Below are 13380 nucleotides of genomic sequence, written 5' to 3' on the forward strand. Positions count from 1 at the left end.
AGAAGCCCAGGCAGAGAAAGGAAACCGGAGGCCGGGGAAGGTCCCTGAGGCCAGCCCCAGGAGTTGAGGATGAGGCCGCTCACCCTGGCACTCATCACAGAAGCCAGGTCCCCGCTTGCGACAGTGGCTGTGGAAGTTGCAGCCGCAATCCCGGGAGCAGCGGGGTGCAGGGGGTCCCGGGGCGGGTGTGGGTGGGGGCAGGTCGGACGTCCAGCCCAGGTCACACACACAAGTGAAGTCGGGGGGACCGCTGCACACACCATGGCCACAGTCTTCCAGGCACCTGAGGGTGTGGCGGGGGTGGGGAAGGGCTGGGCGGGCCGGAGCCCCCAAGGCACACCTCCCTCTTGTCCCCTTCCACCCCATCCTCTCCCCAGCAACGCCATCACTGGGTATTGCCTGCTCCTCCGCCCCACCCAAGGACTCTGTGGGCGGCCCTGTCTCCAAGGTAACCCCACCACACGTGGTAACTCCTGTCTCTATAGTAACCACATATCACCACTGGTGATCTGCTCTGTGAAAACCCCTTTCAACTTGGTCCTCCTCCATCTCCATGGCAACGCTGAAGACTATGGCCCGCAGTCTGTGGGTGATCTGTCCCCACAGTAACTAGTGTTACACCGGGGGACCCTGTCACTCTATGAGGACCTACCCTGCAAAGTAAAAACCCCAGGCTCACCAGAGATGCTGGTTCCCTGGGAGGCACCCCTCCCTCCATCTCCATAGGCCCAGCTCTGGGGCGACATCTCCATGGAAACCCATACCCACTCACGTGCGGTTGCAGTACGTGATGCCATCGCCCTGGTAGCCCCGCTGGCAGTGACACTCATAGCTGAGGGGTGTGTTCAGGCAGGTGGCCCGCAGGTGGCACCGTGCCAGACCCAGGCGACACTCATCCACATCCGGGCAGCGGGCGTATGCCCAGCGGGCAGGAAGGGCCACCGACAGCCCCAGGCCCTCTCCCACCCATAGGGAGCAGTTGCCTCCCCCCAGCGGCCCTGAGAAGTCCCCCTGGAGGCACCTGGGAGGCACAGGAGATGGGAAGTTTGGAAGGGGGAGATGATAAAGGAACGAGAGACACAGCCAGGGAGAGAAGGGCCAATGGGAAGGAAAGAAATGGAAATATGAATATGGAGAGAAAGACACGAGGAGAAATGAAAGAGACAGATGCCCAGAGAAGTCAGGCAAGATTTTAACAGGCAAACAAGAGAAAGAGACAGGAAAACAAAGAAAGGAAGAGAGAAGGAAAGACAGAAACAGAAGGACAAGATGGGAAGACCAGAAGAAACCAGTCACAGAGACAGGGAAAGAGTAGGGATGGAGAAGGGGAGGAGAAACAAAGAGACCATGGTCATTAGAATCAGGGCAGGAGGAGAGCCGCACACCCTGCCCGCCCTCCACCCTCCACCCTCCAGCCACCCAGCCTCACCGTCCCAGCGTCGGGTTGTCCTCATTGCCACACCAGCCGCACTCATGGCTCTGCAGACACTCGTGGCAGGTCAGGAAGCGGTCACAGCTCCGGCATCGAGGTTCGGAGTGCACGCTGTAGGGCAACAGGTGTGGGTAGGCGTGTCTAAGCCCTCTCCCCCCTCCCACACCCCCCTCTTCTCTGTGAGCCCTGCCACCCTGCCCAGACTGCACCTGTCGTCCCAGCCTCGGCAGCCCCCGTGCGGGTACCGGGCCAGGTAGGCGGCAAACAGGAAGCAGGTGTGGGTGGACTGACACCAGGCACACTGGCTGGAGTTGGCCAGGCAGTCATCACAGGTCAGGCGCCTGGGGACGGGGAGCAGGGGCAGGGTCAAACCGTGTACCGGCCCCCACAAACCCCCTACCTACCCTCTCTCTGGGCCCAGGCGGCTCACTGGCTACAGAGCGGGGGACATTCCTCGGGGCTCTTCAGGGCACCCCGACTCCGGCCCCGCCGGCTGCATGCAGCATCCCCTTTGCGGTTGGTGCTCTGATGCCACTCGCAGAAGGGATCCTGGGGAATTAAAAATGTAAAAGCCCAGTTAAGTCATTTACCTTGGGCTCCCAGCAACAGTCCCATCACCAGCTCAAACCCACAGAACCCCCCCTCCAACTCCCCTCCCCTCCCCAGCTGCCTGCCTCTCCAGGCTTTCCCCTTCCTGGAGGGCATTCACAGGACCCACCTTCCTAGGACCCACACCCCTTTGGGGGCAAAAGAACACGTATGTGTGGTCTAGTTGGGGCCAATCCATCCTTAAGATCCAGACGTGGGCCAGGGACCACATTCCCTCCTCTTCTAGCCTCACAGATGGGTCTGAGAGTCAGCACAAGACCCATACAGAGCCAATGAAATGTGCTTCTAAGACTTCAGTTGAACTGGGGGTGAAAGTGGGGTGGGGACAGAAAGGTACTCTCTTCCACTTGGGACTCGGGGCTGAGCAAGGGGGTGAATATCTGGAGCCCTTGTGGCTCCCTTGCCACTCCCAAGGAATAATTCTCCAGGGAATGGAGAGGTGGGTGTCTGACTACATGGTATGTAACAAAGGCCTAAAGACCTACTCCTGGGCTCTGGTGCCCCAGCCTATAAATGTCCCTCCAGTAAAGAGGTGCTAAGTTGCATTTTCTGGCCCTTACAACAGGGACGGTCTTGACTGCCGGGAGCCTACTCTCTAGCCTCTCTCACCTCCAGAGCAAGGACAACGGCCCCATCTCTCTCTCCCCACTGCACCCAGGAGACCTCTCAGATGCCCATGCCAACTCCAGGGGGCCCTCCCCCTCCCCAGTTGCCTGATTCAGCTGCCTTGATCTTGAGACCTCCCCTCCGTGGCTTGGCAGGCACCTGAGTGCAGGCGTGACAGTCACGATGTTCCTCACAGAGAGGGCAGAGGGCAGGCACCAGCACCAGCAGGGACCCACCGGCCCCGTCATCCCCGCAGTGGGCCCCGCTCTGGCGCAGGTGGCAGGTGGCGCTGGTCAGGCACCAGCCGCAGCCCTGGTCCGCCAAGCAGCCCAGGCAGGAGGAGTAGGAGGAACAGGCTGAAGAGCGGTATGGCTCCAGGAAGAAGAAGGAGATCTCCTGGGGGAAGGGCTCACATGAGGGGCTGGGGGCCACACTCCCCAGTCCCAGGGCAGGAGTTGAGGTTAGGGGTAGGGGTTGGGCTTTAGAGCTAAAGACTTAAGTGTTTGGAGACAAAGTTGAGAACTCAATCATGTAGAAATTCAGGATTTGGGATGAGCAGACAAAGGGGGATCAGGGTTTGAGAGAATCTAGAGATTAGAGATCCAAGTACAGAGGCAGCAGTCAGGGCCAGTGGGGTAAGGGCAGGAGGAGTCAGATGTGGGTCGAGGTCAGAAGTGAGATCAGGTCAGAGTCTGGGGGTCAGAGGTTGGGGTCTGGAGGGCTCAAGGAGACTCAAAGTTCAAGTCAGAGAGTGGGAGGTCAGGTCAAGAGAGTCAGACTTTGCGGTCTGGGGTTCAGGTAGTTCAGGGGATCTGAGGCTGGGGCCTGGGTACTCACGCTGCCACCTGGCACGCCAGTCCGGTCCCACAGCAGGGTAAGTTCGCTATGCCCAGGGCCTGCCGAGCCATTGAGCTGGCCCCGGATCTCCACCGCGTACTTGTGGCCCCGGCCAGGCAGAGGGAAGAGGCGAGCAGACCCCGGGCGCTGTAGCCGCCTCGTCTCCTTCTCCTGCTGAGCCACCCAGCGCCCCACCTCCTCCTGCATAGGGGTGAGGGACAGACAGGGGCCTCAGAACGTTCCGGCTGCTCCAATCCCTGAAACCCCGAAGAGCCTCACCCCCACCTAACACTCACCTCCATCCTGGGAAGAGGAAGAGGGCCTCAGAGTTCCTTGGACCCCAAAAACCTCCGAGAACCCTCAACCCCCCCAACACTTCCACCCACCTCCTCCTTGGGGGAAGTCTGACTCAGTAACTTAGGCTTTCTCCATCTTCTTCAAAATTCCCCATCACACAATTCCTTTCATAACTGAAAACCCCAGGGTCCTCCCTCCACTGAGGATATATCCCACGTCTCTGATTTCTCCCAGGTCCTCCCCTGCACCACACACCAAAGTCCCTGTGTGTTCAGGCACCCTCACCATGTTTTCCGTATCAGGGCCCCGGGCCATCCGGGCCAGGACATGTAGACGCTGGGCCCGGGCCCACACAGCTACATCCTCAGCTCCCGGCCCCCCAGGCCCTCCCGGCAGCAGTGGGTGGATGAAGCCACGGTAGACCAGGGACACGTCGGTCTCTGGGCTGGGCGTCAGAGTGATGGTCGTACTGCGGACAATCAGGACCTGGACCAACCGGGAGGGAGGGGATGCATGAGTGCCTCTCCGCATGGCCCCATGGTGTCCACACCCCTCAGGTGAACATCAAAGCCCGAAAAGATCAGGCACCCCAACCTCCTTCCCTCTTTCATCAAACAAAAGACAGAGGCCAGGGGCCCTCTGAGTTAGGACTCCAACTTCGACAATAGACAGCAGGGTCCTGACCCCCACTCATCACCTCTCTCATGAAACTCCGGGACCCCAGACCTCTCAAGCTTCTTCTCCGACATTCCACCTTTCCACTAAACCCCTTGAGAGTCCATGCTTTTTAAAAAGTCTCTTAACTACAGGGTTTGGAGAACTTCCAAGTTAGTGGACACATCTGTGCGCCAGCAGATGGTCACACCCCAGCTCTATGGGGACAGAGCTCCTTTGCTCATGGCCCTTCTGGACCTCACCCTATGTAACTAACATGTTCTCTGTTATATAATAAACAAGTACATGAGTTAAAAAAAAAAAAAAAAAAAAAGGAGTCCAGATCCAACATTCAAAATGACAGATACACTACATGATTAGCACACATTTTGTAATTGCAAAAGAATGGAATAACCCCAGTAATTGTCAATGGGAGACTATTTATTTAAAGTATAGCACTTCAGGCCTAGAATCTAAATGAAATATTACAAAGCTATAAAAGAAAAGAAAAAAGAGGGTGTTTCCTAAGTTCTAAAAAGCTTGCTAGCATACATTTTTTTTAAAGATTTTATTTATTTATTCAAAGACAAAGAGATTGAGAGAGAGGCAGAGACACAGGCAGAGGGAGAAGCGGGCTCCACACAGGGAGCCTGATATGGGACTCGATCCTGGGTCTCCAGGATCATGCCCTGGGCCGAAGGCGGGGCTAAACCGCTGCGTCACCCGGGCTGCCTGCTTGCCAGGATACATTAAGAAATGAAAGGAACGAAAAAAAATAAAAAATAAAAAAATAATAATAAATAAAAAAAAAAAAAAAAAAAAAAAAAAAAAAAGAAATGAAAGGAACGGTGCCTGGGTGTCTCAGTTGGTTGGGCATCTGCCTTCAGCTCGGGTCATGATCCCAAGATCCTGGGACAGAGCCCTACATCAGGCTCCCTGCTCAGCAAAGAATCTGCTTCTCCATCTCCCTCTCCTTGTCCCTCCCCCTACTTATGCTATCTTGCAAATAAATAAATAAAATCTTTTTTTTTTATAAATTTTATTTTTAATTTATTTTTAAGTTTTATTTATTTATTCATAGACAGAGAGAGGCAGAGACACAGACAGAGGGAGAAGCAGGCTCCATGCAGGGAGCCCGATGTGGGACTCGATCCCAGGTCCCCAGGATCACACCCCAGGCTGCAGGCGGCGCCAAACCGCTGCGCCACCGGGGCTGCCCTAAATAAATAAAATCTTTAAAAAATAGAGAGAGAAAGAGAAAAGGAAGTGGCAATATACTGTGGCTAGAATATTACTTTTTGTGCAAGAAAGAAAAATAATTAAATGTCGCATTTACACATATTTGAATAGGTAGACCCTGCAAGGGTATAAAAGAAATCCAAATAGATCTTCTAGGGAAAGTCAGGGTGGGTTGAGTTGAGGAGATGCTGGGGACAGCTTCCCACACTGAAGGTAGGGAGTGGAATAGATGGGAGAGATTTTTCACTCCACAACTTTTTACATTATAGCTTTTGAACCATACAACTATATTACCTCTTTTAAAAATCAATAAGGAGGGGCACCTGGGTGGCTCAGTCAGTTAAGCAGGTCAGCTCAGGTCATTATCTCAGGGTCTAAGATTGAGCCCCATGTGGGACTCCACGCTGACCATGGAGTCTGCTTAATATTCTCTCTCTCCCTCTCCACCTCTCCCGTTCTCTCTTAAAAAAAAAAAAAAAAAAAAAAAATTTAACAAGAAGCCACTATGGAAAAGTTTGGTGATTCCTCAATAAGCTAAATATTGAATCACCACATGACCTAACAATTCTGCTCCTAGATATGTAACCCCCCCCAAAAAAATAGGTGTTTGTTGCAATATATACAAATTTCAAATCACCTTCTACGCTTGAAACGTAATATTGTACGTCTCTCTCAATTAAAAAAAAAAAGGAAAGTATTGTTAAAAAGAAAAAACGTATTAGAAAGAAAGAAAGAAAGAAAATACAGTGGCTTACACATGAACATTCATAGCAGCACTGGATACCCTGAATGTTCACCAGCTGATGAATGGATTTGGAACGGCCATACAAGAGAATATTACTCAGCCATAAAAAGGAATGAAGTTCTAAGGCAAGCTACAATGTGGCTAGACCTTGAAAACATTACTCTAAGTGAAAGAAGCCATGTGCCAAAGACAACATACATGATTCCATTTATATGACATATCCAGAGTTGGCAAATCCAGAGTTAGTGGATTGCCAACCACTAACCACTAAACAGTTAGTGGTTGCCAGGGGCTGGGGCAGGGGTGGGGTAATGGAGAGGGATTACTTAATAGATCTGGACTTTTCTTTGTGGGGTAACAAAAATGTTCTGGAACTAGGGGGTGACAGTGGTGCAACATCACGAATGCACTTAGTATCACTAATGGTAAATTTTATGTAATATGTGTTTCAGCACAATTTTAAAAAATCTTTTGAGGTCAGTGCAAAAAATCAGACCCTTGGGACGCCTGGGTGGCTCAGCGGTTGAGCGTCTGCCTTCAGCTCAGGGTGTGATCCTGGTCCAGGGACTGAGTCCTGCATCAGACTCCCTGCAAGGAGCCTGCGTCTCCCTCTGTTTATCTCTCTGCCTCTCTCTGTGTGTCGCTCATAAATAAATAAATAAATAAATAAATAAATAAATAAATAAATAAAATCTTAAAAAAAAAAAATTAGACCCTTGAAAGTAAAGACTTATTGGGCAAACATAAGAGTTGGTACAGATCCATTTGAAAAATGAAAACTCTAGGACCAGACCCTTCAACACTCCACACCGGGCCCCACCCCCTGGCCCCCAACCTTGTCAGGCTGCGAGGCATTGGGCGGCTGCTGGAACGTGAGCAGGTGCAGGCCAGGCAGGAAGCTCTGGGTGACACAAGCCTCCAGGGATGTGACGAATACGGGGGCAGGCCCCCACCAGCCCACAGTGCCTGAGATCTGCTCCCCTCGGCAGCGGGCCTGCTCTGTGAGGATAGGAGGGTGGGGGAATGGAGGTCAGTATGGGGTGCTGCACCGCCCCCTCCCACACTGCCCCTGCACACTCACCAGGCCGAGGGAGGCAGCTCTCATTATGCACACACCAGCCCAGGGCCCCAGGCCCCCGGGGAGGAGCTGTGGGGGTGCTGAAGGCCAGGCAGGCCTGGCAGTCACCCAGAAGGCGGCCCAGGCCCAGGCAGCTGGCAGCTGGACACTGCGGGGAGGGGAGGGGACAGGGGTTACTGTCCACAGGGTAGTATGGGACCCGAGAAGTACTGTAGATTCAGGAGTCTTGGGGTAGAAAGCATCAGGAAATTGCAGAAGGGAATTGAAAGCCAGTTAGAATGAGGAAGATCAAGAGGGCAGGAGCTAGGGGTTCAGGGGACAGGGTCGTAAGTTCAAAAGGATCAGGATGGGTCAGAGGCTCAGGGGACAGCAGTCAGGAATGCCAATCTTAGGTGTGACACCAAATCTCCCAAGTGGAAGAAAGTCCTCCTCTACTAGGTTTCGACAGAGGGAGACACTGAGGGTCATCGGGTCTCTATGCTAGGAGACTGAGCACTGTGACAGTCACTCACCTCCCCAGAGGGAGTCCCAGGAGGTGGTGCAGCTTGGCAGGCTCCCTGACACCAACTGCATTCGGGATCTCGGGAGCAGACACTGTGGTCCGTGTACATGGAGCAGTAGTCTAAGTGGTACTGCAGAGAGATGGGGGGGAAGAGGGGTCTCCTCAGACCTGGAGCCTGTTCCCTCATGCCCCTGCACTCTGATTACCCCAGGAACCTCACCTGCTCGGCACCTTGGACCCCACTCTATACACTCTGCCCTCAGCCCCAGGGACCTCCACTCCTCCCCCGGCTTGGGCCTGGGAACCAACCTTCCTCTCCTAGGGACTTGGGACCCACCCCACCTTTCTCCCTCCTCCCTGGGGACCATGCTATCTCCTCCCCAGCCACCCTCTCCCTATCACCCCTGTGCTCACGTCCGGGGCAGGCGCCTGGAACACAAAGGGAGGCACCTTGTAGGCCATCAAGTCCCCACGGGGCCGGCCACTGTACCCCCCGGCCACCAGCAGGACGCTGCCACCTAGCACAGCTGCCACATGTGAGTATCGACCACTGGGAGGTGCTGCTCGGCCTAGGAGAATACAGAACCCCCCCCAACCAAGGACATGAGATTCCAACCAATCTCCCCTCCAACACTTTCGGCTCCCTTGCCTGGAGGACTACGGACTCTCCTATGCCTCAGCCCAGCCTCTCACCTCCTGCTTTACCTCAATGTGTCCAAGGAAACCATCCTAGCTCGCCTGGCCCTGGCCCTGCCAGAGTTCCCACAGCCACAGCCCAAACCACCTTTAGGACAGAGCATGATCTTTGGGGTCAGAAAAACTTGGCTTCAATTCCCCGGTCTACCACTTACTTGGATTCATTTTATTTATTTCACTTTTTTAATTAAAAAATTTTTTTCTGGGACACCTGGATGGCTCAGCGGTTGAGCGTCTTTGGCCCAGGCTGTGATCCTGGAGACCCAGGATCGAGTCCCGCATTGGGCTCCCTGCATGGAGCCCGCTCCTCCCTCTGCCTATGTCTCTGCCTCTCTCTCTATGTCTCTCATGAACAAATAAATAAAATTTAAAAAAAAATTTTCTGGGCAGCCCGGATGGCTCAGCGGTTTAGCGCTGCCTTCAGCCCAGGACCTGATCCTAGAGACCAGGATCGAGTCCCACGTCAGGCTCCCTGAGTGGAGTCTACTTCTCCCTCTGCCTGTGTCTCTTTCTGCCTCTCTCTGTGTCTCCCATAAATAAATAAAGTCGTTTAAAAAAGATTTTTTTAAAGATTTTATTTATTTATTCATGAGAGACACAGAGACACAGACACACAGAGAGGCAGAGACACAGGCAAAGGGAGAAGCAGGCTCCCTGTGAGGAGCCTAATGCAGGACTTGATCCCAGGACCCTGGGATCACAACCTGAGCCAAAGGCAGACGCTCAACCACTGAGCCACCCAGGCATCCATACTTCCTTGGGTTCAAATCATGGGTCTGACTAGCTGTGTGGCCTTGGGCAAGGGACTCAGTTTCTCTGAATCTTGGTTTCCTCCTCAACAAACAGGACCATCTTCCTGCCCTCAGGGAACCATGAGGCAGGCTGCCCTGACTCTCACGTGGTTTTGTCTGTCTGGCACCAGCCTCCCTCCTGGTGATAGCCTCTGATTTTACTCTGGAAAATCCCTCACCCACTTTAAAGAGAATTAGCTGATGCTATCAGGTGAGCACTCAGACCCAGGCCAGCCTGAAGCCAGCTGTCACTCAACTGAGCTGAGAACTTGGTTCTGCTCAAGCTGGCTGGGTTGGATTCTGTTACTCAGAACCAAGAGTTCTGACTGATGGGTAAGTGATCAGTGACTGGTGATCCCTCACCCACTTACCGATTCGTATGCTCTGCAAGCACATGGGACTTAGCCTGGGGACTCACAAACCATGGAGGAAAAGGCCTCCAGAAACCTCACACTCTGGCCTAAAGGAGAACCCGGGGAGCACCTGGGTGGCTCAGTGGTTGGGCATCTGCCTTTGGCTCAAGGCGTGATCCCGGGGTTCTGGGATCGAGTCCTGCATCGGGCTCCCCGCAGGGAACCTGCTTCTCCCTCTGCCTATGTCTCTGCCTCTCTCTTTGTGTCTCTCATGAATAAATAAATAAAATCTTTAAAGGACAAGCAGATGGGATCCCTGGGTGGCTCAGGGGTTTAGCGCCTGCCTTTGGCCCAGGGCGCGATCCTGGAGACCCGGGATCGAGTCCCACATCAGGCTCCCGGTGCATGGAGCCTGCTTCTCCTCTGCCTGTGTCTCTGCCTCTCTCTCTCTCTGTGTGTGACTATCGTAAAAAAAAAAAAGAAATATATATATATATATAAAATAAAATTAAAAAAATAGGACAAGCAGAAGGGCCCTGGATTATAGGCCTCGAAGGCCAGGCCAAGGCTTTATTCCTGACGGTCAAATAGGCTTCCATGGGGAACCCTTTGGCCAGCCTACCCCTTAAATGTCAATGTCCCTTCCTCATGCTTGTTTTCTCTTCCTCGCTCTTCTGTTAAGTGCCATGGGGAGAAGAGATGGGCCTCTTGGAAGTCCACAGCCCCATGAAATGATATGCCCAGTTTGTGTGTATAGGTGCCTTTCTGAGGAGAGGGCCCATGGCTTCCTTCTGATTCTCCAAGCAGTCTGATTGAGTGAGTCTGAAGGGTTTCTCCACACCCCCTTCCAGGCAAGCCCTCAGGCCCTGGGTCAGGATCCTGACAGTTTCAGAAAGTCAACATACTGAGCCCTTTGCTAGGCGGTCTTCATTCTTCGCACCTCTTGTGACAGCCCAGTGGTGTGTTACTGTCATCCCCACTTTACAGACGGGGAGACTGAGGCACAAAGAGACGAAATGATATTTTTGTGTAGACGGTTGCTCAGGGCCAGCCATCCTGGTTCTGCCACTTGCCCATCATAGGACTTTGAAAAGGCTACATGGAGACGGTTCCCTGGGCAGCTGGAAACTGGCAAAATCTGGACTAGAGCCTAGATGGCTCTAACTCCTCCCGTCTCCATGGCAACAGTGCCCCTGCCCTGCCTCCTCCCAAGGCTTGCCTCTGGAGGCCTCCTCCAACGGGACACCTGGCTCACCCTACAAGGACCCAGGTGGCTCCTGCCCAAAGCCCAGATTCTCTGTCAGGTGATGTGTGACTCTCAGAATCTCAGGACCCCTCAGGAAAACAGACAGGCCACTCACCCTCTGGGGTTCCTGGGGGTGCGAGCTCGGCACCTGATACCCACTGATGGCAGCCAAGGTGGTAGAAGAAGAGGCCGTCCTCATAGCACTTTTCCTCCTGGTAATGGGTGTGCACGTTGCCTCCTGGGAAAGGACGAAAGGGGCACAGCTGGCAAGCCTGGTGGCAGTGGGGACACCCATGCAGGGAGCCCCAGCTCGGTGTGGGCTTGGGGCCCTGGCTGGCAGGTAGGCAGGCAGGTGGGACCAGGGAGCCTCCTCACCATAGACCACCATGTAGTTCCCCAGGACACTGGCTGTGTGGAAGGCTCTCTCCCGTGGGCCCTGAAGCCCATCCCTGCCCTTCAGGGTGGTCCACACGCGCCGATCCACATGGAAGAGCTCGGTGGAGTTCACCCGCACAGAGAACCTATTGGGAGGGACAGAGGAGGGGCTCAGGGCAGGAAGGGCTCCTCTCCCTCCTCTGGGCTCTCAAGAGCAGGGGGAGACTGGCATGATGGGGTTTATGTCCCCACAGAACAAGAAGCTTCTGGTGGGCAAGACCCAGGTCTGGCTCATCACTGGGTTCCGTGCATAATGTACCCAGGGTTGGCCACCAAGCAGGGCATAGCTGAGTGGATGGACAGGTGGGAGTGCATGGGAAGTTAAGTGGCCAAGAGAGTGGACGGAGGGTTAGAGAGTTGGTGAGCAGTGGAGAAAATAAGAGAATGAATGAATAAGTGAATGACCTAAGGAAGGAGGGACCAGATGACTGCCCTAGTCCATCAGTGGGCAAAGATCACTAAAGACTGAAGACCCAGGGTCCCGAGCCAGGTTTGGCACTGCCAGGCAGGTCACTCACCGGGCGGTGGAGGGCCGGTGTCCACCGTGAACAAGCAAGGTGCGAGAGGGGGCATGAAACACCATGGAGTGGCCGGTGGCAGCAGGGGGCCGCCCGCCTGCTGGAACCACCTGCTCCCAGTAGCCCCCGCTGGTGCTGTCGAGACGGAAACGGAAGAGGCCAGAGGAGAAGAGGTCGTGCTGGGTGCGGCCACCAGACACATAGAGCCAGATGTCGTCCACTAGGGCGGCCGCGTGACCTGCTAGGCCTGGCGGGCCCGAGGAACTCGAGACAGGTGGTGCGAGGAGCTCCCAGTGGCCCCCGTCCAGCGGACTGAAAGCCCACACATCGCTAGTGAGGGAACCATTGGCCAGCTCACCACCCATGAGCACCAGGGAGCCGGCCCAGGCCACAGCTACATGGGAGTGACGGGCAGCCTGTGGGGAAGAGACCAGGAGACAGGATGGTGACACAAAGGAAGAGTGACAGGGAAAGCCAGGCAGAGAGATGCAGAGACAGAGACATGGAGGGAAAGACAGAGACATAGAGAAAAATAGCCTAGGATACACAAAGAGAGAAAAGAAGACAGACTTAGGAAGGCAGACATGAGTGAATAAAAACAAATTGAAAAAAAAAAAGTAGAGGTGGGGGGTCGCCTGGGTGGCTCAGTGGTTGAGCATCTGCCTTTGGCTCCCGGCATGATTCCAGAGTCCTGGGATCAAGTCCTGCATTGGGCGCCCCAAAGGGAGCCTGCTTCTCCCTCTGCCTATGTCTCTGCCTCTCTCATGAAGAAATAAATAAAATCTTAAAAAAAAAAAAAAAAAAGAGGCAGAGGAGGCAGGGGGACAGGAATAGGAGAGATGGCAGAGAAATGTAGAGAGACAAACAGACAGCCCAGAGGGGAGACACAGACACAAGAGAGCAGAAGATCAACACATGAGACAAAAATGGAGAGAGAAAAACCAAGAGAAAGAGATGGAGATGTACAGAAGGATAAGATGCAAAAAGGGAGATACAGGAACAAAAAAGAAAATAAGAGATAGAAAAGCAGCCTCGGGAGGAGGTGGGCCCATATCAAGCTGCAAGGGTGGGAGCGTATGGGGTGAGGGGCCACTCCAGGGGACCCCGGCTGGGTCTCCCAGAGTGCACAGGCGCCTCCAAGCAGGGTGGGGGTGGGGTGGGAGGCAAAGGGGGATCCATACCGGGGCAGGACTCAGGTCCCAGCGCTCCCAGGTGTTGGCAGAGAAGTTGTACAGGACCAGATCCCCCAGGGCGCTGTTGAGGTCCTGGCCTGTGGAGAGGCAGACAGGCTCAAGCCCTGGCCACAGGCTGCCAGGCCGCCAGACCCCAGACATGCATCCCA

The 13380-nt window shown here is 54.2% G+C and overlaps 1 protein-coding gene across 3 annotated transcripts in view; it reads right to left on the bottom strand.

The window, feature by feature from the left end:
- MEGF8 (multiple EGF like domains 8) overlaps positions 1-13380 on the bottom strand; it is a 42569-nt gene that overhangs the window by 19627 nt on the left and 9562 nt on the right. For all 3 annotated transcript variants that reach the window (XM_077850000.1, XM_077849987.1, XM_077849990.1), the window contains exons 5-20: positions 13220-13308; positions 12039-12454; positions 11461-11606; positions 11201-11323; positions 8414-8568; positions 8010-8129; positions 7501-7645; positions 7255-7418; positions 4067-4267; positions 3485-3685; positions 2807-3043; positions 1863-1981; positions 1642-1773; positions 1430-1543; positions 773-1021; positions 84-283 (exon numbers count right to left, since the gene is read on the bottom strand). In XM_077850000.1, coding sequence (XP_077706126.1) covers positions 84-283; positions 773-1021; positions 1430-1543; positions 1642-1773; positions 1863-1981; positions 2807-3043; positions 3485-3685; positions 4067-4267; positions 7255-7418; positions 7501-7645; positions 8010-8129; positions 8414-8568; positions 11201-11323; positions 11461-11606; positions 12039-12454; positions 13220-13308 — 2811 coding nt within the window. The remainder of the gene's footprint in view (positions 1-83; positions 284-772; positions 1022-1429; positions 1544-1641; positions 1774-1862; positions 1982-2806; positions 3044-3484; positions 3686-4066; positions 4268-7254; positions 7419-7500; positions 7646-8009; positions 8130-8413; positions 8569-11200; positions 11324-11460; positions 11607-12038; positions 12455-13219; positions 13309-13380) is intronic.

Source organism: Canis aureus, chromosome 1, assembly GCF_053574225.1.
Source record: "Canis aureus isolate CA01 chromosome 1, VMU_Caureus_v.1.0, whole genome shotgun sequence".
Classification (NCBI taxonomy): domain Eukaryota; kingdom Metazoa; phylum Chordata; class Mammalia; order Carnivora; family Canidae; genus Canis; species Canis aureus.